Here is a 25,597-nt window from a genome sequence, read left to right on the forward strand (position 1 = left end):
ACATTTGAATGATCCACAATAACAGAATGACAAAGTCTCTCTACTTATTTTAGGGACACACTCACTTATTGGACCTAGTTATGTTGTTATGTTATCATCTGATTGATCATTCTTTTTATTCACATCTTTTATTCTTTATTCAGATTGAGGAGCTGCAGTTTGTCAGAGATCAGCTGTTCTTCTCTGGCCTCAGCTCTGAAGTCCAACCCCTCCCATCTGAGAGAGCTGGACCTGGGTAACAACAATCTGCAGGATTCAGGAGTGAAGCTGCTGAGTGAGGGACTGCAGAGTCCAAACTGTAGACTGGAGACTCTGAGGTCAGTTCTCTTCTTCTCTGTTTGTGTATTACATCTCATGTGTTTGATTATCAGCTGAAACATTTTCATGTTCACATGTTTCTGACGTCCATGAAGTTTTAGATTGAATGCTGTTCATGTTTATTTTCTTGTTTGAATCTGCATCATAAAAAAATCTGATTTTTACTGAAATAGTTTAAATGGAGTTCTTGAAGTTTTTAAAGTTTCTGAGTTTTAATAAATGTTCAAAACTGAAGACACACACACAGATAGAGACACACACACACACACTCACACACAGACACACAGACACACACACACACACAGATAGAGACACACATACACAGAGACACACACACACACACACACACACACACACACACACACACACACACACAGACACACACACACACACACAGATAGAGACACACACACACACAGACACACACAGATAGAGACACACACACACAGAGACACACACACACACACACACACACACACACACACACACACACACACACACACACACACACACACACACTCACACAACCTCACACACACACAGACTCACACACACACACACACACACAGAAACACACACACACACACACACACACACACTCCCAGGTGTGTAAAGCTCAGTAGAGTATTGGTTGTGTAATCTTGACTGAGGTCAGTAACATGTTGGTGTCTTTATTGACATGAACAGCTGTATGAATGTTTGGATGATGTCTGTAGAAAGCTGACATTTGAATGATCCACAATAACAGAATGACAAAGTCTCTCTACTTATTTTAGGGACACACTCACTTATTGGACCTAGTTATGTTGTTATGTTATCATCTGATTGATCATTCTTTTTATTCACATCTTTTATTCTTTATTCAGATTGAGGAGCTGCAGTTTGTCAGAGATCAGCTGTTCTTCTCTGGCCTCAGCTCTGAAGTCCAACCCCTCCCATCTGAGAGAGCTGGACCTGGGTAACAACAATCTGCAGGATTCAGGAGTGAAGCCGCTGAGTGACCTTCAGAAGAATCCAGACTACAGACTGGAGACTCTGGAGTGAGTACATGGTTGGGTTTTTGTCCATCCTGGTCTCTACAGGGTTTCACTAAACACAGTTCAGGATTCGTACAGTCATTAAAAACCTTGAAATGTTTTGGAATTTGAAAATACAATATTTCCAGTCAAAAAGCAGATGCATGGAGTGCTGCATGGGTGTTGTAAATTATTTTGGTAATTAGTTCCTCTGGTGCTCTTCCGTGCGGGGATCCAACTTAGAAGTTTTTGAAGAAGTCTGAGGCACTCAGAGGGTTCAGCATAAAAAGCCTTTAATTCATCAGGGCTACAGATTCATAAAAACATGCCAACATGTTTCAGCCATACAGGCCTTCATCAGGGCAGGTACAAAATGGCAGCCAAGCTACTTCCTTTAACGCTTTACAGCCAGTCACATGATCAGTAGTAGTCACATTGTTTAGTAAAAAGGTTACACATTTAAACAAAGAAAGTTAATCATCAAAATGTAAACATCATACCAAGGCAGATGAGAAGTTAAAAGTGACTAAATATACAAACAAATTACTACAAAAGTGCTGAAAAAAAACAATACACCTAGAAGAAAGGTTCCAGAGAAGAGAAAAGTCCAGGGGGCTCATCTATCAACAGTGTGTGAGCACGGATCTGTGCATAATGAGTAAGAACATTCCCACACAAAGAGTGGAATTGATCAACTTGTTCTTTTACTTAGAAATGTGTGTAAATATAAGCACAGCTCTGAGCATGCTCACACACAGAATCTAGAGGTAGAACATTAAAACTACAAATAAAAATCACCACGAGTGTCACAGCACGCCAGAATCCATCTCAACCTAGATGCATGTTCCCAGTTTTTTTAATTCAAAACACAAAATAAGTGATTTTGTGTGGTTTGAAACAGATTTTCTCCTCTGACCTGTCACCTTCTCTCATGCAGCATTTGTTCTTTTGTTAGTAACTTCGACTAATCATTTATCTGGGTCACTTAGCGCGAGAGTTACTAACCTTATTTTATCTCTTTATTTATTTATCTCTTTATTTATTTCCCTTTTTTATTCAACCTCTTCCACTTCCATTCCTGTTGTTATGAAGCTCCTTTTCTTTGCTCTCGTAGTCATTATTCCGACGAGGTAAATATATTCAGGTGGTTTTTAAAGAGCTGTGTTGTTACCATAAATGGTTAATTGGAGGCGTTTCTGAATGTAAATGTCCCCGAACGTGTGCGAGCCTGCTGGTTAAGAACATGGGATTTATCAACACTGATTACCTCCCGATGTTCTTAACCAGCAGGCTCGTGCACGTTCTCGTAACTTCTGTGGAAGTGGAGTTAAAACTCAGAACATCAGCATTACAATAATGCTCATTAATCTCTCTCTCATTTCTAGCATCTTAATTGGGGGAAAAAAAGTAATTTATCCTCTCGACATCCCAATGAAATGCTTATTTCTGTTTGATTTCATCCCCGATTGTACAGCCCATTAGCATTCCCTCAGACTTATTTATATTTAATGTGTACCCTGAAATGACGCCCCCCTAATATAATGGTAGGGGAAACACTGGATATGCCTTTTATCTTTTGTTCTACTTTAATATATTCTGCCAGCGGTTCAATAGATAGTACGAACATCAATGGTGACAATGGATCCCCTCGTCTGGTACCTTTTGAGATCTTAAAAATACATTTACATTCCTCCATTAACTCTAACTCTGGCATTAGGCTGCTTGTTGAGCGGCAGTAGCTCAGTCTGTAGGGACTTGGGTTGGGAATCGGAGGGTCACCGGTTCAACACATCACTCAACTGTCTCTGACATGATGATGCCTTCAAGGACACTCAGTAAACACGTCACTCAACTGTCTCTGACATGATGATGCCTTCAAGGACTCTCAGTAAACACGTCACTCAACTGTCTCTGACACGATGATGCCTTCAAGGACTCTCAGTAAACACGTCACTCAACTGTCTCTGACACGATGATGCCTTCAAGGACTCTCAGTAAACACGTCACTCAACTGTCTGTGACATGATGATGCCTTCAAGGACTCTCAGTAAACACATCACTTAACTGTCTCTGACATGATGATGCCTTCAAGGACTCTCAGTAAACACATCACTCAACTGTCTCTGACATGATGATGCCTTCAAGGACTCTCTGTCCCTTTAAGCTTCAAGTCACCAACACGTGACCACGAGAGCTGAAAGGTGGCGTGCTACTTTCCACGCCCACTTCACTTCTGAGCAGGACTGAAGTCCCTGCTGCTCTTCATACTGGATGTTCTGTATCACTGATAATCAGAATAATCATGATAACGATGATATTATATGATCAGAATAATAATAATAACTTTATTTATATAGCAGCTTTTAAAAAGACAGGTTTACAAAGTGCTTTGACAAACAGCAAAAACAAGAACAAGAACAAACTAAACCAAAGAAAGAAAAGAAAGAAGAAAATAAAATAAAAATAGTAAAACCAGTAAGAAAAGACATTAAGAAGATGACATCACATAAAAGCAAGTCTGTAAAAGTATGTTTTAAGAAGGGATTTAAAAGAATTGAGGGAGTCTGCGAGTCTTATCTCCTCAGAGAGGTCGTTCCAAAGTCGAGGGGCCCTGACTGAAAAGGCCCGGTCACCTTTAGTTTTAAGTCTCGACTTTGGAACAACCAGGAGGCCCCCACCTGAGGATCTAAGACAGCGGGCTGGCTCATATGGTGTCAGCAGCTCTGTTATATAGCTTGGAGCGAGCCCCGTCTGTGTTTATCATGAATAATATAAAGAATAATCATGAAGTCTCTCTCAGAGTGTAATCTCTCATTTATGTCTTTTTATATCAACAGCTGGTGGAGTCCTCCTTAAAGAGAGGATCCTGCTGATCACAGAGCTGGAAGCAGCAGCTGGTGTGTTGGTGAGTCTTTAACTGGGCTGTGTTACTGGGAGACTGACGGACCAATCACAGCGCAGATGACTCTCAGTGCTGCAGTCTGAGCTGCTCTGAGATCAGCTCCACCGTCACACACAGGACCATGACCTCGGACATTTTTCTATTCTCATATTCTGAATTTAAACTGCTTCATGACTCAACGACCGAAGAGGAACTCTTTGATTTGTATATAAATGTTTCTGTTGCAGCGCCACCCTGTGGACATGTGTAGTGGTGCAGGTTATTCATTGACTCATATTCACAGATAACAGTAGAAGTTGATTCCAGCTGTGCAAGTTATCCAAGTCCAAGTGTGAAGTTCTGCTTTTAACCACGAGTCGTTGGTCGTCTGATAATAAATCAGTCGTCTCTTTGTTGGATCAAAACAAAGAGGAGGCTTCACTGAGTTTTTAAAAGAACTACAAACAGGATGTCTGGATCCAGGTGCAGAGTCAGCACCTGAATATTTGATGTAATATGAGATGATATAAAAAGAGCTGAATAACATGCAGACTCAATCATTGATATTCATTCATCATGTCAGGGTAACAACGGACACGTTATCAAACTATCTTTATTTTTAACTTCTGATGTTTATTACACTTTGATGTTTGAACCTTCTGTTTTTATTATCTCAGGATTTTAAATAGAAATAAATTCAATCTGTGGAGGGTTTTATTTGAATAATAATTCATGTTTAGGTTCTGTTGCTGCGATCACTGCTTTCTGCCAGCAGGTGTCACTGTTTCCACAGTTTCCTCCCAGACTGATCGATCTGAAGAGATTATTTCTGTGTCAGGAAACACAAAGAAAGATAGATGATGCCAGCTCTTTTATTTGTTCTTATGTTTTTATATTTCATGTTCAAGTTTAATGTCTCTTTTTGTAATCACTGCCCCCTAGTGGACAGGAGTGTGGAGCGATTCAAAGGCAGAAAAAGAATCTTTGACTGGACTTCTGTAATGAAGTGAAGTGTGAAGGAAGTTGAGCTTTCTTTGAGTCTCTCTGTAGTTTGTAACTGAATACTTGGACTCTTCTTCACTTTAGAGGGAACATGTTCTCCACATTTCTTCAACACATTCTCTACGAGTTCCTCGTCTGATCTAATTAACCCCGTGTTTTAAGATGGGCTGGTGTTTCTGCTCTTGGTGTAAACCCAGACACAGTGATCTTTCTGTCATGTTGTTCATGTGTGTTACTCTTGATAATTCACTCAAATAATGTCTCTATATTCTACAAGTGATTTACTTTTTAAATAACTGACACCATGTCAACACAAAGTTTCACTGCTTCCAATCCGCCTCTTATACGACGGCCATGTTGCATTAAATAACATCAACCACTTCTGTTTATTAAATATCACAGTCTGGATTTTATTAAGGCTGTACATTAATCTTCTTCTTCTTTGAAATTAAACTTAATTTGACTCAAACATGAAGTTGGTGTTATTTTCTGATGTTTATGTTTTTGTCCTCTTGAGTCGTTTGTTTTCAGATGTTCATCAGGCTCCAGGTCCCATCGAGAAAAAGTTAATTCCTCATGATTTAATTTGTAACAGAACTACTTTTAGTATTTATATATATATAACTCGGGGCACCATCCTTGTTAAGTAAGGAAACTAATATTACTTGGAGTAATTAATGAATCTATAAATCTGTCTCATATCATTGGGATGAATTCTCAAGCAGTAAAAACCATAAAATTACACAGACAAAGTACTGAAAGTTTATATGAAAGTTTAATAAAGAAAAATGATGAACAGAAGAATTTAAAGAAAATGCATAAGTAATATCAGTATAATTACGACAGTAATATAACTTGAATGATAATATTGAATCGTTTAAATTGCCATGGTGAGATAATAAATTTGATGGAAGTTGACTCTGAGGCTTTGATTCGGATACCACAAGCTTGACTCAACAACCCAATCTCATAATCAGAACGCTTCCTTACTGAGGCGTAGTGTTCAATTGAACTCTGCCGAATGGTACCAAGACTTCCTGTCGAGTTCTTTCGGATCAGAAATGCCGGTGGCCCACTATAACCGCCGTAGCAGGTGTGGTCGGAGTCGACAATGAGGTGGGTTTGAAGAAAAACACAGCGGTCCAAGCGGTTGTCCGGGGCTCCTTCTCTCAGCAGCTCAAAGAGTCTTAATTAACGTTCGTCAGGATTGATGCTCGTGGTCACTTGTAGTCAAGCGTGAGGATTAGAAAAATTACTGTTCTGGAAGATGAATGATCAATACTTCAAAAAAATGGGAAAAGAAAGCGACGCTCAATCTTAGGCTGTAGGAAAAAAACCTTAGAATGCGCGCATGAAAAATCAGGGTTGGTTTAAGTTGGATTCGAGTTCTGCAGGTCCTGCGAATCCGGAGCTAGACGGGCTATTTTATATTGAGGATGACGTTGCGAGGGGGCAGGGCCTAATATCTAGTCCGCCTCCGATGTTTCACTTTAATTTCAATCCACTCCAAGTTCTTTATTTATTACGAGTATAAATAAGGAGTTCGATCATGTGAAAATCACCCTTGCCAATATTCGTATGTAGGATTATTTCCGGCAGTAAACATTTCAAACAATTATGCAATGAAATAGACATTACGTCCAACCTGAAGACAGTTAGACGATTTCCGCCTGTATGGGAATGAAACCAGCATTATACCATTCAACATTCAAAACACATTAATATAGTATGAAGAGTATAAATTAATATTTTGAAATACTAAGTTTATAACTAGGACAAAATCACATATCAACTTCCTCTGTCCTGAAACACTGGTTGGTACAGCGCTCGTGCCACTAGGGGGCAGTAGTGCTCCACGTAAGATTCAAGTAGAGTTCATCAGGTAATGTGATTTAGTTTTCCAATATCTAAGTTCATCATAGATGATCGTAGCGGAATCTAACTTGCATGAAAGTGTCAGTCTTGATGTCATGGATACATATATCCGATTCAGGGATTGAACCGAAATTCTTTTATAACAGAAATAGATTATGTTGGTTAAGGCAGTTCGTTCAACGGGTCTTAAAGCTATTGAGTCTGTTTGAGATAGTCCAGATCACATGAAAGGCCTCCCCTGCCGTGTTGATTAACTCGGCAGATGGTTGTCTTCCTGGGAATGTTTATTCTAAGATTCGCTTAACACGTATCCAAGTGGTCTGGTTCACTAACTTGGATTAAAGGCTTATTGTTTTTTTTATGACGTCCTGTTCTTCACATTCCGATGTAAAGTGTCTTTCACAGTTAATCAATTGAATGGCTTTTGTTATCAGTAAACAGGAAGAGTGGGAGTTTCCATTCATGTCCTGTGAGTTTTGGGTTGATTTCAGGTCAATATGTTACAAATTCATGAAGCCGACCCGAAGTTTTGGATGACACAGTAAATATAGACTTTAGTTCAGTATATAATTCATGTCATTATTTTATTTTCATTGTGGACAAGAGAAAGCAGATTGGAGCATATTCCAGACAGACACAGCATGTCCCGGTTACCATAGTAACAGTCCCTGTAACTAAAGTAACTCACTGTCCCTGTAACCATGGTAACTCATATAGTGATAGTAACTCACTGTTCCTGTAACCATAGTAACTCACTGTCACTCCCCGACCTCCGAAGTTATTCCCTGAACAGTATTCTGTTTCCTCCCGTTTCATACACGTGTATCTCATAGTCAGTTTTATGGTCAGACTTCGGCATTCAGCACTTCACGTCATCGCTCTCTCTGTCTGTTACTCCTGCTCGCTCTGGAGTCCGGAGCATTTACCATAAAGATCAGAATACGTGGGCACTTCAGATTTAGGGGCGGCTCACTTCACCATGTAAACTGGAGGAGCGGCTGGCTTGACCGCAGTAATCAGCTGGCTATCCAGCGCAAGCCACATGCGTAAATGGATGAGAGGGGAGATGACTGCTAGAAGTCAGAGACGTCGTATTTAAGTTTATGTTCTGCTTGTTCAACAGTCGTTTGATGTATAGATATTTTTAACATTCAGAGAGGATTTGATTTGCAGTTTGAATCGTCTTTTTTTTTTTCTTTTGGCGCTCGTGATTTTCCTTTGGCGCTGGTTAAAACCTCTTTGGGGGGCGCCAAAGAATTCTCTAAGCAGGAAAAACCCTGGAATTTCAATTCAAGTTCAGAAGGGTCACGTGTAAGTGACCCTCCTTCCTATGACCATATTTGGACAAAGGTCAGCTGCAGTTTTTGTCTCAATTTGCAGGAACACTTGAAATAGTGCTGACTCTGCAAAACCTGAAAAAAAAGGCCCCTGACATGGGAGGTAGCATAAACGCACATCCAGAAAATACGGCCGCATTCAAATAAATTCTGATTCACAGATTATTCTCCCATTTTCCCATCCTCTCTGCCCTCTAATCCCCTCGTCTAAAATCCTGCGTTCCCCTTCTCTCCTTCTGCAGAAACTCAAAGCAATATCCTGAGTTTGAATCAGCTGGCTGTTTTGTTTCTCTGTCGTCATTTGTTTCTCAGTATGTTCACTCTTGCACCTAGCACAGAAACCTCAACAACAACAACAACAGAAAAACAGTGCTGACAAACAGGAAGAAAAAAAGAAGAAAAAAAAATCAAAAACTGGATTGGGAGCAAAAGTCTGAACTTTCTCACAGGACTCACTGGAAGTTTTGTTTTCTCCTGGATTTGGTCTGGAAACCTGCACCCTGCTCTTCCCACATGGCCTTTCTCTTTCCCCTTCAAGTGGATCACAGCAGGGGGGGATATTGTAAACTGGCTATATTACAAAGAAAAGAGAATTATGCATACTTGCTGAAAGTCAGTGTTTTTTTTTTCTTGTCCTTTTTGTTTGTGATAAATTGAAGGTGCACACGGAGCTGAGCGTCTCTTTTTACTGTCTGCGTCACCTCAGCTCACCTTTCATGGAGGAAAAGAAAAAGAAACTGTCAGCTTCTCGTGTGTCTCATTTTCAAAATGCTGCAATGTCTTAGAATTTGACCGGTGCACATACGAGATTTGCAACTGGATTTAAAAAAAATGATTGATCACATGCTGTTTGGCCTTTTGTATGACTTCTCATGTTAGCATCTTCTTGTTTTTACCATGTGTATCAGAGCAGCTCGTCAAAGTCTCGCTAACAGCTTCTGTAAGGTACATACTCAACAGAAAATGGCATAAATGTATTCACCATGTATGCGTGTATGATGAGATGTTGCAACTTCTGCTAGCGACGCCTTCTTTATAGTAAAGCTATCTCCTTTTCTCTACCTCCTGACGCCTGGTGCTTCTGTTCATCTCTGAGCTTTTGTCTCGTTTTTAAAGCAACATTTCATTTTCATTGCAAAGATCAGAATCAGAATCAGCTTTATTGGTCATGTATGCTGAGACACACACCACGAGGAATTTGTCTTCAGTAACTGTGCTCTCAATGTACAAAAGTTATAACATCAAATATTAACATAATAAAAGCAAAAACACTAATAAGGCTAAATAAGTCAAGGATAAATCTAACTTTTCTTTACTTCTTTTTTATTGGCTGAAATTACCATTACAGAGTCATGAACATCAAATGCATGGACAGACATGTTCAATATGTTGTAGACATCTACACGTCTTTTTATCAACAATAAGGACAACTATAAACATTGAACATAATTATAACTGTACAACACAAACATCCATCAGTCAATTAACTAAACCACTTTTACTGTTCAGGCTTTTTCAAATCTGTACACTGTAAACCCAAACAAGTTGAAAGTACTCAAAATGTTTGTCGTAACTGATTACCTCAAAGTTTTTGAGTAGTAGAAATAACAATTTTGAGTAGAACTGAAATTAAAAAATATAACTTCAGTTCACTCAATTGTTTTCTTATTTTCTTTTTACATTTTTAAGTTTTCCCAACTCAAATGTATTACTTTAAAAAAATATATTTTTAAGTTATGCATACTCGCTTTAATTGATTTGATGATACTCATTCAAATTAAATCCAACCAACTCTTCTACTCAATAGATTTATTTGTGCTCAACCCAAAGCCTGGGGGAAATCTAATCAAAACATTTAATTGTGCTAAACTTATACACAGAAGGAAAAAGATAAACAAAATAACTTCTCATCAGCTCAAAAAGTACAAGAAAACCCTCATTTCACTAACAATTGTTAAAAAATACTAATACAACTCACTTTGTTCAGTTCACATTTTGTATTCAAGTTTAAAACAGTCTATACAACTTGAAACAAATGGAATGGTTTTGTAGATCCAGTCATGTGCACTGTATTTTAATGGAAACATTGACAGTGTTTATTTTACACAATAACCAATCAATTTAAACAAAATAGAGAAAATAACTTCTGTGGAATCAAAAGCAAATAAAGATCCAATAATTTAACATAATGAATCACACATTTCATGTGCTGAGGTAGATAAGGAACCTTATAAAATGATTACCCTCAGATAAAAACCAACATTATGAAAATGTGCATCATCCAACCTGGGGAGACCCGTCACATCAAGGTCTGCTTCAATCACATCAGAAATGCTGTCAGGGTTGAACTGGATGGTACCAGTGGAGCTGTCAGTGACCACATAGAGGAGAGCTACAGGGGTGTCTTCAAAGTTTGGCTCATGGTCCCACTGCAAAAATAAAAGGAAAAAAAGATGGAGATAATCCCAGATTACAAGTCCTGCACAGTAGGCTCTTGCTCCTCACACAATTAAAAGCATCTGTAAATATGTTTCTGTCTTGACACAACACTCACATGTAAATATGCATGTTGGCAGTTACTGGCGGTCTCACTTTGTTCTCTGTGTATACTGTCTCTATAATACCTGCTGAATGTGAGCCACTGTAAGGATGGAAGGACAACATTCAAACTCCTAATTCTGTTTTAAAATGCAACCTAAAGTTCATTATTATTACGAGGCCTCTAGAACTCAGACTTAGCCAAATCACATCAAAGATAATCACGCTTCCTCTTCCTGCCACAAAAAAATAAAATCAACTAATTCTTGTTTTTTCACCTCTGACTGCTGAAGCACCATTTTAGCTTCAGCCTAACTACAGGAAGATTTTCTTATGTTCAACAAGGATTGAAAATGTCTTACAGTTGGACCTGGCCTAATACAGTATGCCTCATGGATGGAAGAACAGTAACAGTCCTTATACTCTTTCACTGTGATTAACACATGCAAGCCTTATATTTAGATAGAATATAGAAACATCTAAACCCATCTCTTCTTCTATTAAAGTCTGTTAAATGCAGGAAGTCACATTTTACTTTACAAAAAAATGGACACGAGAAGTTTGAGAAACTTTTTTACTCACCACAGCAGATGACTTAGAACAAGGAACCGAGACCTGAAATAATGCCACTCAGTTGAATGGTAGTGGCTTCAGTCAGTGGCACACCGTCATGTTGATGTTACCCTAACTTTCTTCTTCTTCTTCTTCTTCTTCTTCTTCTTCTTCTTTAATTATGACTCATATTCCTCTATCCTCCTCAACAAACCTGTTCTCAAGAGATATTTAAACAAGCATCTTCGTCCTCTCCCTCTCTCCCCACACTCCAAAATACTTTTTAAATCTCTTCTTACGAGTCCCTCTCTCTCCATTTCTGACATCATGTTCTGTCTATGTGTTAAATACTTTCTACATTTAATAACTATGTTCAACTGTTTCTGCTAGATTGCATATCTCACAAAGACCAGATGAATGTTTTCCAGTGATATGTAGAGAGCTATTTAAATGACTGTGACTGATTCTTAACCTGGACATTACGACCTCCTCTCTTCTGTTGCTCCCTCTGTATTTTACTTTATCTATTTCCCTCTGAATTGAATATAAATGTCTTCCCTTTGTCTGATTGTTCCGATATTGTTGCCATTCCTGTTTAATTTTACTCCATGTGACTCGTTTCCCCTCTGACTTAGATCATTTGATGTTAATATCAATCCTCTCTTTCTTTACAGCTTCCTTTGCCAACCTGTCCACCTTTTCATTTCCTGCTATACCTGAATGTTCTGGAACCCACATGAACATCACATCTGTCCCCTGTTTAACCACCTGGGAATGTGTAAATATGATTTCTTATAATAAATCTTGACGACTGTGAGATGATCCTGATTGAATACTGTATAAAGCGCTGACTGAATCACTGCATATCAGCACTTTCCTTCCTTTCATTTGCTCAACACATTCTAATGCAACTAAAATGGCGTACAACTCTACTGTGTACACGTTCAGGAAATCTGACGTTCTCTTCACTACTTCAACCTTGAGTTTTGGGATAAACGCAGCTGATCCTGTTGCATTTGTCATCGGGTCTTTAGATCCATCTGTGAATACTTGTACATGATCTCCATATCTCTGTTCTATGTGTTCATAGAATTCACTAACTAAATCAACATTTATTTTCCTTTCCTTTATCTTTAGTAACTCCAAGTCTACTTCAGCTGTCTCAAGCAGCCACATTGGAACTGGTGGCCATAAAACAGCTGGACTGATATCCTTGTCATACACTCCCATATCTCTCGCCACTCTATCCCCGATCCATCCAAAACTGGACCTGATTGTTCTCTCTTTTTCCCAGCAATCCTTTAACACTGCTTTTGTTGGCTGACTATCTCCATGTCCTCTCAAGTTCAGCCAATAATTTGCTAATAGCTGTTTCAGAGCCTGTGCCTGAATCATTTCTAACTTTGCAAGTGTTGTCTTTGCTGCAGATCCATATACCACACTCCCATACTCAATCCTAGTTCTAATTAACGCCACATATATATATTTTAAGGCAGCAACATCAGCTCCCCAATCCATTCCTACGAGACATCTCATTACATTTATTACTTTTTTGCATGGATGTGTTCCTTCCATGTCAACCGGACATCAAAAAATACCCCTAAAAAACGAAATGAGTCAACTCGTTCTATCTTATTTCCACACAATGTCAAACCAATATTCTCCCCAATTTTCTTTCAAGAAAAGAACATGATCTTTGTTTTTTCCACAGAAAATTTAAATCCCCACTTTAATCCCCACTTCTCAACTAAACTGATCCCTTTCTGAATTTTATTTACAATAAATTGTATATTCTTTCCTTTTTTCCACAATGCTCCATCATCCGCAAACAATGACCTTCCTATATCTGCTGGGATATTATCAAATATATCATTTATCATAATTGAAAATAAAATCGGACTTATCACACTTCCCTGTGGTGTTCCATTCTCTACAACATACTTTTTAGATATTTCATCACCTATTTTTACTTGAATCAATCTCTTGTTCAGAAAATCCATTATTCAATTAAAAATCCTTCCCTTGACTCCCATGAGATGTAACTTAATCAAAAGTCCCTCTATCCAAAGCATATCATATGCTTTCTCAACATCAAAAAATACTGCAACTACTGTTTCTTTTGTAACATGAGCTTTTCTTACAACGTCTTCTAAGCTTACCACCGGATCCATAGTTCCTCGCCCTTTTCTAAACCCACTCTGATATTCTGCCATATCTTTTCCTGGTTTCCTTATAGGAACAATCACTGCCTCCTTCCAGCTAATTGGCACCCTCCATTCCTCCCATACCTTATTACACAACATTAACAATCTGCTAAGTGCCTCTGTACTTAAATGCTTTAACATGATATAACATATCTCATCTTTCCCTGGAGCACTCATTCCAGACTTAGCCAATGATTTTGTTAGCTCTCCCATTGTAAAAGGAACACTAATCTCATCCTCAACATGATTTCTCTTACTCAGTGCTTCAGTATTTTCAAATTTTGTTTTGTCCCTGTACCTTTTTGCTTCCTCACTCAGATTATTAGAACTGTTTATTGTAGCAAACGTTTTAACCATTAATTTAGCTTTTTCTTTATTAGTTATTGCCCCATCCTTTCTGTCATTTAACACAGGATAATTCCAATCTCTTCTGTCCCCTCTCATCCTTCTAATCATCCCCCAAATTTCTCCTACTGGGGTCTTATTCTTCTAGTATGGCCGTTGTGAGTTTTTCAAAAGTGTGAGTGAACGTAGCGACGTCGATGACGTCACACGCTGCGTCCATCTGTTAACTCAAATGATATGATTTAGACATGGATATTAACTCAAACACATTGATCCATATTAAATTAAAACACATCACTCGTTCAGAGAACTCAATAGTTTACTGTTTAACTAATTAGCCGCTTTTAAGTTCTGTACCCTGAATGGCTTTGAGTTAGTAATACTGTTCGGGTTTACAGTGTAGTTTTAAACTATAAAAGGAGGGTCATTTGTTCAGCCATTTAGTTTTATGAATTTAATATTTTGCCCACATAAAAAACAGATTAATTAATATTTATTTGCTGATGAATTGGACTTGAAAATTAATTTAAAAAAGTCAATTCTTGTTGGATTTATTATATTTATATGTTTCCTCAAAGGTATTTTTCTAAATCAAACAAAAAACGCAGTGTCATGAAAACTGCAAAAGAAGGTGTTCAATAGTTTTTAGTTTTAAAAGGTTCATCTTTTGAAAACAGGATGGAAATATTTACAAACACACATTTAGTATTAGTTTTCACGGGATTGTATTTATGTAATATTTAAAATAGAAATTATTTCAACTTATATATATTTATACGGGAAAGTACGGAGCCCCTGAAGTCCTAAAAAGTAAAAGAAAAAAAAAAGTATATATTGTGTAAACAAATTTTTTGTTTTTGTTTTTTACTTTTTTGGACTTCAGGGGCTCCGTAGTAAAGAGAAATCAATTCTGCATTTTTTATTTGATTTAAGAAGGTCCATCTATTTTTACAAAACCTTTCATATTTCTCTGACGTCACTTCCTGCCACTTTATCCTGGCGGGACGTTACTGCTGCTGATTGATGCTCACCTGAAAGTAGACCGAATAATTAATACGTTTCTATCTTCGGACAACTTCCGGGTTCACCTGAGGGAGATTTTCTTCACTGGAGAGGATGAAAACAACTCTTCATGAGGTGAGTAACAAACAGTTAGATTTAAAAGAGGACTCAAGCTAACGGTCAAACCTCAGACTGTAAATATTAAGTTTAAATCTCGTGGACGAGGACGTCATGTTTCGGTTTGTCACGTTTTCATCTGGAAAGAAACCCGAGATTTTATAATAATTCATTAAAACATGACAGATGTATTTAGCTGTGAGATGAGTCTCAACACTTGTAGTTTTACAAGTAAATTGAGTGAATTCATTTAAATATAGGCTTACCTGCGTTCTCCCACTTTCTCACGAGACTTCTTCCATGAGTCTGTGGTTACGCACCTAACTTGATCAGACACAGGTGGAACATCTGCTTTTATATGTTAAAGTCATGAAAGGTTTAGAGGTACTCCAAAACCGACTATTACAGGTAAAGATATCCAGATATGATGCAGAAGAAATGTTTAAAGGGCCTGTCAAAGAGTGTTTTTGAACTTTTCATCACTTTTTCTCTCATTGTTCACCACAAACCAAAAATAACAGTTAGAAGCAAAAGGTAGCCCGCTGCTCTTACAATTATTGTACATTTATTTTAGAGGTGAGCGACTTAATATGTGAAATATTTAGGGACACGTACCAAAGCTATGGTACCAAACTACAGCACGTTGTGCCATTATCTGGACCCCTACTAAAGTGAGCACTTCTAATTCCAGGGTCCGGTCCATACATGTTAACATAACATAAAAGTCTACAAAGATGTAACACATCACCTCTAACACTGCTCAGGAATGAGGAGACGTAAAGGCATGTAGGTGTTTCAGTCTGAAGTCTGTCAACATTAAAAAGATCAGATCTGCTCCTCTTCTGAGCTTTATGTTGACTTCATAACAATCTCTACTCCTTTAAGTCGAGCAGCAGAAGAGTGTCAGTGTGTAAAAACAAAAGGCTCATTTATTAGCTGAACTAAATCTGCAGGAGTTTTCCATGTCACTGATTACAACAGAGGCCGATTAGGACGGGACCCTTAAAACATTTAGGGACTAATTAAGAGTATACTCACTTCTTCAGGCTCCACTTTGCATCAGCAGACCATTCAAAATATTAACAACAGAATATGAAGAAGATACATTAGAGGGATTCAAATAGTTCAGTCGTAATTTGAGGTCACTGATGGCGTTTATGTTTTATTAAAGGAGAAAATAACAAATATGCTAATGTCACGACTTAATGGTTAGGCTTAGAAATCAGTTTTTTTTAAATGTTCCCACCACTCCGCTGTTTTAGTAACACCACTGGGAACAAAACTAATCAAACATCTCTGTATATTCATTTCAAATCATTTAGTTAACTCCTCCCCTGCTCTGTGTAAGATGATGTGAGGTTTCCAAACGATATCCAGCAGTCTGCGCTGACGATCGATCTCTTCCTCGTACTCCACGATAGTTCTTTTAAAAACTACAAAAATGTCTTCCGCAGCAGCCGTTAGTCGCTGGTTGATAAAGTCTCTCAGACTCTCAGCTGAACACATTGTTGTGGTTTTATTAAACTTTAAAAAAAGATGAACTAGGACAACAGGAAAGTCTGAGAGGAAATGTAGCTGCGTTCAGATCTGGTGCTCGTGCTGTTTCCTTCCGCTGTGTGTCACACCATAAAGTATCCTACCGACGGTGGAGGTGCGGCAGCCTTTTGTTCCGCTTTCTGTGGATTTATTTTGTTCAAAACATGTTTTTATTATCAGAAACAAGACATAAAAAACTTATTTTTATTAAAAAAACTAGATTATATTGTACAGTGAGTTACTATGGTTACAGATAGACAGAAAGTGTGTTATTAAGGTTAGCCTACAGGGACAGTGACTTACAGAGATACTTTATTGATAAAGAGGGAAATTCTATAATTACTAAAGTTACACAGGGACAGACTGTTACCATGGTAACATGAACAGTGGTATACTAAGGGTGCAGGGACAGTGAGTTACTTCAGTTACCGGGAATGTTACTATGGTAACCGGGACATGCTGTGTCTGTCTGGAATATGCTCCAATCTGCTTTTTTTGTCCACAATGAAACTAAAATAATGATATGAATTATATACTGAACTAAAGTCTATATTTACTGTGTCATCCAAAACTTCGGGTCGGCTTCATGAATTAAATCATGAGGAATTAACTTTTCCTCGATGGGACCTGGAGCCTGATGAACATCTGAAAACAAACGACTCAAGAGGACAAAAACATAAACATCAGAAAATAACACCAACTTCATGTTTGAGTCAAATTAAGTTTAATTTCAAAGAAGAAGAAGATTAATGTACAGCCTTAATAAAATCCAGACTGTGATATTTAATAAACAGAAGTGGTTGATGTTATTTAATGCAACATGGCCGTCGTATAAGAGGCGGATTGGAAGCAGTGAAACTTTGTGTTGACATGGTGTCAGTTATTTAAAAAGTAAATCACTTGTAGAATATAGAGACATTATTTGAGTGAATTATCAAGAGTAACACACATGAACAACATGACAGAAAGATCACTGTGTCTGGGTTTACACCAAGAGCAGAAACACCAGCCCATCTTAAAACACGGGGTTAATTAGATCAGACGAGGAACTCGTAGAGAATGTGTTGAAGAAATGTGGAGAACATGTTCCCTCTAAAGTGAAGAAGAGTCCAAGTATTCAGTTACAAACTACAGAGAGACTCAAAGAAAGCTCAACTTCCTTCACACTTCACTTCATTACAGAAGTCCAGTCAAAGATTCTTTTTCTGCCTTTGAATCGCTCCACACTCCTGTCCACTAGGGGGCAGTGATTACAAAAAGAGACATTAAACTTGAACATGAAATATAAAAACATAAGAACAAATAAAAGAGCTGGCATCATCTATCTTTCTTTGTGTTTCCTGACACAGAAATAATCTCTTCAGATCGATCAGTCTGGGAGGAAACTGTGGAAACAGTGACACCTGCTGGCAGAAAGCAGTGATCGCAGCAACAGAACCTAAACATGAATTATTATTCAAATAAAACCCTCCACAGATTGAATTTATTTCTATTTAAAATCCTGAGATAATAAAAACAGAAGGTTCAAACATCAAAGTGTAATAAACATCAGAAGTTAAAAATAAAGATAGTTTGATAACGTGTCCGTTGTTACCCTGACATGATGAATGAATATCAATGATTGAGTCTGCATGTTATTCAGCTCTTTTTATATCATCTCATATTACATCAAATATTCAGGTGCTGACTCTGCACCTGGATCCAGACATCCTGTTTGTAGTTCTTTTAAAAACTCAGTGAAGCCTCCTCTTTGTTTTGATCCAACAAAGAGACGACTGATTTATTATCAGACGACCAACGACTCATGGTTAAAAGCAGAACTTCACACTTTAACTTGCACACCTGGAATCAACTTCTACTGTTATCTGTGAATATGAGTCAATGAATAACCTGCACCACTACACATGTCCACAGGGTGGCGCTGCAACAGAAACATTTATATACAAATCAAAGAGTTCATCTTCGGTCGTTGAGTCATGAAGCAGTTTAAATTCAGAATATGAGAATAGAAAAATGTCCGAGGTCATGGTCCTGTGTGTGACGGTGGAGCTGATCTCAGAGCAGCTCAGACTGCAGCACTGAGAGTCATCTGCGCTGTGATTGGTCCGTCAGTCTCCCAGTAACACAGCCCAGTTAAAGACTCACCAACACACCAGCTGCTGCTTCCAGCTCTGTGATCAGCAGGATCCTCTCTTTAAAGATTCATCCAGCTGTTGATATAAAAAGACATAAATGAGAGATTACACTCTGAGAGAGACTTCATGATTATTCTTTATATTATTCATGATAAACACAGACGGGGCTCGCTCCAAGCTATGTAACAGAGCTGCTGACACCATATGAGCCAGCCCGCAGTCTTAGATCCTCAGGTGGGGGCCTCCTGGTTGTTCCAAAGTCGAGACTTAAAACTAAAGGTGACCGGGCCTTTTCAGTCAGGGCCCCTCGACTTTGGAACGACCTCCCTGAGGAGATAAGACTCGCAGACTCCCTCAATTCTTTTAAATCCCTTCTTAAAACATACTTTTACAGACTTGCTTTTATGTGATGTTGTCTTCTTAATGTCTTTTCTTACTGGTTTTACTATTTTTATTTTCTTTCTTTTCTTTTCTTTTCTTTTCTTTCTTTTCTTTCTTTGGTTTAGTTTGTTCTTGATCTTGTTTTTGCTGTTTGTCAAAGCACTTTGTAAACCTGTGTTTTTAAAAGGTGCTATATAAATAAAGTTATTATTATTATTATGATCATATAATATCATCGTTATCATGATTATTCTGATTATCAGTGATACAGAACATCCAGTATGAAGAGCAGCAGGGACTTCAGTCCTGCTCAGAAGTGAAGTGGGCGTGGAAAGTAGCACGCCACCTTTCAGCTCTCGTGGTCACGTGTTGGTGACTTGAAGCTTAAAGGGACAGAGAGTCCTTGAAGGCATCATCATGTCAGAGACAGTTGAGTGATGTGTTTTCTGTTGATTCATGTAAACTGTGTTTAAATCTAGCAGCAGCAGTTTCTGATTTTCTCTGCCTTTTGGGACAGAAATAACAGCAGACATTAAACACACCTTAAAGAGTTATTTCCACCTGGATGAACTGCAGTGTCTAACAGGTGTGCTGTGTGTAATCTGTCCCTGTGTGTGTTACGAGCCTTGTGGAAGAACAATGTGAACCTGTCTGTGTCTGTGCATCTCACCATCTTACTAATGGAGCCTTTAAATAGCATGGAAATACTGCACCATGACTTTAGAGCAGGTTTTTGTTGGTCCATGGTGCAGCTGCTTTCTGCCCCCTGAGACAGCAACGCCCCACCAACACACCTGAGCACAGGTCATGTTAAGACCTAAACACACTCAGGGGAAAGAGGAAGTGCTGATTCAACGTTTACTGATGTAAAGGTTCAAGTGATTTATCTCAAGTGTCCTCACAGGGAAATGAAAAAGTGTCCCTCTGAATAACATTTCTTTGTTTGGTGCAAAGTTAACAGAACTTCACGTCATATTTCAGAGACCATTAAACTGAATTTATTCTGACTTCAAATAACAGAGAAATAACAAACATTAACTTTGCTCTAATCAGTTTGATGAAGAATGTCTAACTGCTCTCAATCTGAATGGCTACTCCTCATGTCTCTTGTTTTTCGTCGCTTGAACCGGAAGTCGTTCTGTGCCGCCAGGTCTCTTATTTTCAGCACAGAGGATCGAGGAAACTTGAGACCAGCCTTCCAGGAAGTCTTTTTACGGACATACACGCCCCCTTATCAAATATCACTAACTGACTGGATCAGACTTCAGTGAAACTTCTCAACATTAGCAGAGTTTAATAAGGGAGAAAAGACAGACATTAAAAAGACGCTAAACAGACACAGCAGACATTTAAGTGTCTGTAAACATCTGTCAGTTTGTAAAGAGTCGGTCTGTGATGAGCTGGAATTCAAAAAGTGTTTGACATGAAGATTAACAACCAACCTATCTGTTTGAAACCTGAAGTCAATTTGGACTTCACACCAACTTTATACGCTGGTTGAAAGCTATGAACAAGCAGCCTAATGCCAGAGCTAGAGTTAATGGAGTAATGTAAATGTATTTTCAAAATCTCAAAAGGTACCAGACAAGGAGATCCATTGTCACCATTGATGTTCGTACTATCTATTGAACCGCTGGCAGAATATATTAAGTTTTGGGGTTGTATCAAGTCAACTTTGGTTATATACTTTAATAATTATATTTAATTATTAATAATATAAATAAAATATCATTAAACTATGTTTAATCTCGTTTTGGGACACCAACCTGTACTCAGGTAAATATAACCAAAATATCACTCAAATCAGTCTCAAATTAGTTATTTAATTACTAATATTATTAATAATGAATAACTATATTTAATAAATTGAAGGCGTGAAATCCGTACACAAAGCCTTCGCACCCAGCTTATATCACAATGCAAATACACCAGTAATCACAAACAACTGCTCTCTTAAATTATAACAGAATTCATTTAAACAAAGCAACATCAATCCAAAATCAATGAACTTAATTAAACAAATAACCATTATAAACTAATCTAAGCAACAAACATTATCAAGCAAGGCTTGTGGAAGGTGTGTGTGTGTGCATGCGTGCGTGCGTGTGTATCTGTGGATGAAAGAGAGAGGGAGGGGGGAAAGATTGCTTCGTCCCACGTGGTCGCCCTTCCAATGGCGCACACCTAACAAAGACCTAATGTGGCCTTAATGTCTAGAAGAGGCCGAGTTCGGCCCTACACGATCTGTGTCTCTGAGGCGTCTGGATGGCCGCGAGTGTACAGATCTCTGTGTGTGTGTGTGTGTGTGTGTGTGTGTGTGTGTGTGTGTGTGTGTGTGTGTGTGTGTGTGTGTGTTCGTAGAAGGGGGAGAAAAGAGAATCAAAGAGAAATGCGTGCCTGAAGAGGCCGGATCACAGTCCGAATCCCGCGCCACAACTCGGAGTAATTCCCTTCATTCACAGAAACAAACCAATAGCCGAATTCAGGTTAATACGGCTTACACTGGCCTTTCTGATCAGAAGAGTAATAACCGGTTATAACGCTGTTACGCTAAACACATATAGGACGCAGCGGTCCGAAACAACAACAAGAGTTTAAAACAGATAAAACTCAGGACGCAGCGGTCCAACAAAGTTAAAAATGACAGTTTCTGCTTCGATCAACAATTGTTAAAAACACTCTCTAAAGCTAATTCTGCCCAGACCTAATTAAGCCTCACTTGTGAATCGCTTTGTCCGCGATTGGTGAAAGGAAAAGAGTCCGGCGATGGAACAGATCTTCTGTCCGTCCTGGTGCAGAGGCATCTGATGGCGGCGAGGGTCCCTTACGGCGAGAGCGGCTTCGTTGGTTCTCCGTCGAGTGGAAAGATGTCCTTTTGATGTCCTTTCGTTGCAGGACGGAATAAGACCGTTATCTTTCTGATAATCTGTTATAGTCTGACGCTCTCCGAGAAACTGAGATGCGTTCACTGGACAATCTGAGCTTGGAATTTAGAACACTGCCGGCCGTTGATTACCTGCGCGCCAAAAAAACTTAAAACAAAGGAAGATTGGTGCAGAAACAGGAGATAAGCTTGTGTCTCCGAACACTTGAAATCAGCACGTGGAAAGAAAAAGAACAATGGAAGACTTGGAGCTTTGTAGCCTGGCCTGCTCCATGGGGGGTCTACCTCAGGTCCCCTCCAATGAGGAGAGAGAGGTTCCGGTCCCCCCCTTACTTCACGCGTAGGTGTGAAGCACCGCAGGGGATTCTGGGATTAAGAGTCCTTTTAGGCCTCTTTGTGATCTCAGTGAATAACTCAAATGAGGCTTTTACAGAGGTGCAGGCCAAAGTCCATTGTTTGACTGTCCTAAGCCTGTGTGGCCCAACAGCTGATTAATAACTTTTCAAAGGTCTCAGGTCTCAACCTAAATATTAAACACTTTGAATTTATGGCTGTTAAAGATTGTAATGTTCCCCATATTTGTAATAATCCAGTGAATGACCAGGTCACATACCTGGGAGTAGTTATCACCACGGAGCAAAGTATAAGGTGCACCTTAAATTTGAATCCCATCGTTGATAAAACTCTTGTTTACAAAGAGATTTATCTCTGAGACGAAGGACCTTGCTCTCAAAAGCTGAAGGCATTTCCAGACTCACTAATCCGGCTCTTTCTTTGGATGTTGACTAAAATGTAATCAAAAGATTTGATTATATGTTGTTTAACTTTCTGTGGAAAAACAAAATACATGATGTTAAAAAGAACATGACAATAAACACGAGTCAATGTGGGGGTTTGAACTTTTTAGACTTCACAGCTCTTAACATTCAAAGTGAACAGGCTGAGACATTTTTAAATAACCCAACATCTCTATGGAATATGATTCCTAATTATGTTTTTTCTAAAGTTGGTGGCCTGGAATTTTATTACTGTGCAAATATAATATCAGTAAAATCCAGATCAAACTATCCAACTTCCATAAACAGATACTCTTGACTTGGTCTCTCATCTTGAAACATAACTTCTCTCCACACAGATATTACATCTGGAACAATAAGGACATTCTCTACAAAAATGAATCCCTGTTTTTTGAAAACTGGTTGAAAATAACATCACACTTGTAGGTCAGTTATTGGACTCAGATGGTAGACTCTATGGTTACACAGACAGACTTCTGCACATGCTCACTGCGGAGGACATGGCACACCTTTTTAAAACACTGCTTTTTGTGTCTTTATTTGATTTAGTCCACCACTGGTTTCTAAATGTCAGTGTCAGTTTTCACGGCTTTATGATTTCCCTTATCTCCACAGAATAACAAAGGGGTCTGTTTCTGTGGAGGAGCAGCTGTCCAGCTGTGCTTTGTGTCAGTGTGTCCTAAGAGATCCAGTTTCTACCAGATGTGGACACTGGTTCTGTAGACAGTGTCTCACCTCATACTGGGACCAGTCTACTTCATCAGGAGAGTCCTCCTGTCCCCAGTGTGGAGAACGAGGACTGCAGAGATCCAGTAAGTCCAGCACTGTAATAAGTAAGACTGAAGTCATTGTGTCTAAAAACAAGACAAAGCAGTTAGTATTTTCATTGATATATAGTTAAATGAAACATTTACATTTTATCTGATTCTTGCTGTCAGTTTATATTCAGTATATTTTAATTCTCTTGCAGCAGCACACATTTATTACAGGGATGTTTTTGTGTCATGCAGTTTGCTTAATGTGTAATAATGAAAATTGTTGATTTGATCATTTTATAACTCCAGTCTCAGGATATGTTTCTTCTCTTTCAGCAGATAGAGGTCTGCAGGAGGTTACAGATGAACTTAAGATCAGTCTGAGGAAGAGATGTGAACATGTGACTGAAGGAAGTGATGAAACAGGAAGTAGAACCCTCCTCAACAGGATCTACACTGAGCTCTACATCACAGAGGGACAGAGTGAAGAGGTGAACACCCAACATGAGGTGAGACAGATTGAGACAGACTCTAAAAAGAAGACCCTCTATGAGACTCCAATCAAGTGTCAGGACATCTTTAAAGCCATACCCGACCAACAGAACCAAAAGACCGAAGCTCAACCCGACCAACAGAACCAAAAGACAGAAGCTCAACCCGACCAACAGAACCAAAAGACAAGAGCTCAACCTGACCAACAGAACCTAAAGACAGAAGCTCAACCCGACCAACAGAGCCAAAAGACAGAAGCTCAACCCGACCAACAGAACCAAAAGACAGAAGCTCAACCCGACCAACAGAACCTAAAGACAGAAGCTCAACCCAACCAACAGAACCAAAAGACAGAAGCTCAACCCGACCAACAGAAACCCATCAGAGTGGTTCTGACAAACGGCGTCGCTGGTGTTGGAAAAACCTTCTCAGTGCAGAAGTTCACTCTGGACTGGGCAGACGGCTCAGAGAACCAAGACCTCAGTCTGGTGATCCTGCTTTCATTCAGGGAGCTGAACTTGATCAGAGATAAGGAGTACAGTCTTCTTGAGCTGCTCCGTGTTTTCCATCCAACATTACAGAAGGTCACAGCAGAGACGCTCGCTGTCTGTAAACTGTTGTTCATCTTTGACGGCCTGGATGAAAGCAGACCGTCGTTGGACTTCAAAAACAGGAAGGTTGTGTCTGATGTCACAAAGAAATCATCGTTAAACACACTGTTGACAAACCTCATCAAGGGGAATCTGCTCCCCTCAGCTCTCATCTGGATAACTTCTCGACCTGCAGCAGCCAATCAGATCCCTCCTGCATGTGTTGACAGGCTAACAGAAGTACGAGGCTTCACTGACGCCCAGAAGGAGGAGTACTTCAGGAAGAGGTTCAGTGATGATGAAGATCTGTCCAGCAGAATCATCTCACACATCAAGACATCCAGGAGCCTCCACATCATGTGTCTGATCCCGGTCTTCTGCTGGATCACTGCCACAGTTCTGGAGCACATGATGAGCACAGAGCAGAGAGGAGAGCTGCCCAAGACCCTGGCTGACATGTACTCACACTTCCTGCTGGTTCAGACAAAGAGGAAGAAGAACAAGTATGATGAGGGACTTCAGATGAGTCCACATGAGCTGGTGGAGGCTGACAGGGAAGTTCTTCTGAAGCTGGGGAGGCTGGCGTTTGAACATCTGGAGAAAGGAAACATCATGTTCTACCAAGAAGACCTGGAGTGTTGTGGTCTGGATGTCACAGAGGCCTCTGTGTACTCAGGAGTTTGTACAGAGATCTTCAAAACAGAGTGTGTGATCTTCCAGAAAACAGTCTACTGCTTTGTTCATCTGAGCGTTCAGGAGTTCCTGGCTGCAGTCTACAAGTTCCACTGTTTGACAAACAGGAAGAGAGGTGTAGTGAAGGCTTTTCTTAAATACATCAGG

The 25,597-nt window shown here is 39.1% G+C and overlaps 1 protein-coding gene and 1 long non-coding RNA gene across 4 annotated transcripts in view; one reads left to right on the forward strand and one right to left on the reverse strand.

The window, feature by feature from the left end:
- The window catches only part of LOC136179118 (ribonuclease inhibitor-like), a 75,568-nt gene extending 69,882 nt beyond the window's left edge, over positions 1-5,686 (forward strand). For all 3 annotated transcript variants that reach the window (XM_065954480.1, XM_065954482.1, XM_065954481.1), the window contains 3 exons: positions 144-317; positions 1,185-1,358; positions 4,172-5,686. In XM_065954480.1, the coding sequence (XP_065810552.1) occupies positions 144-317; positions 1,185-1,358; positions 4,172-4,190 (367 nt within the window). In that variant the 3' untranslated portion in view covers positions 4,191-5,686. The remainder of the gene's footprint in view (positions 1-143; positions 318-1,184; positions 1,359-4,171) is intronic.
- The window catches only part of LOC136179133 (uncharacterized), a 207,162-nt gene extending 187,887 nt beyond the window's left edge, over positions 1-19,275 (reverse strand). The window contains exon 1 of the long non-coding RNA XR_010666393.1: positions 18,127-19,275. This is a non-coding gene — a long non-coding RNA (uncharacterized lncRNA). The remainder of the gene's footprint in view (positions 1-18,126) is intronic.
- Positions 19,276-25,597: the final 6,322 nt, after the last annotated feature.

The sequence above is a fragment of the Labrus bergylta genome, chromosome 4 (assembly GCF_963930695.1).
Source record: "Labrus bergylta chromosome 4, fLabBer1.1, whole genome shotgun sequence".
Lineage (NCBI taxonomy): Eukaryota > Metazoa > Chordata > Actinopteri > Labriformes > Labridae > Labrus > Labrus bergylta.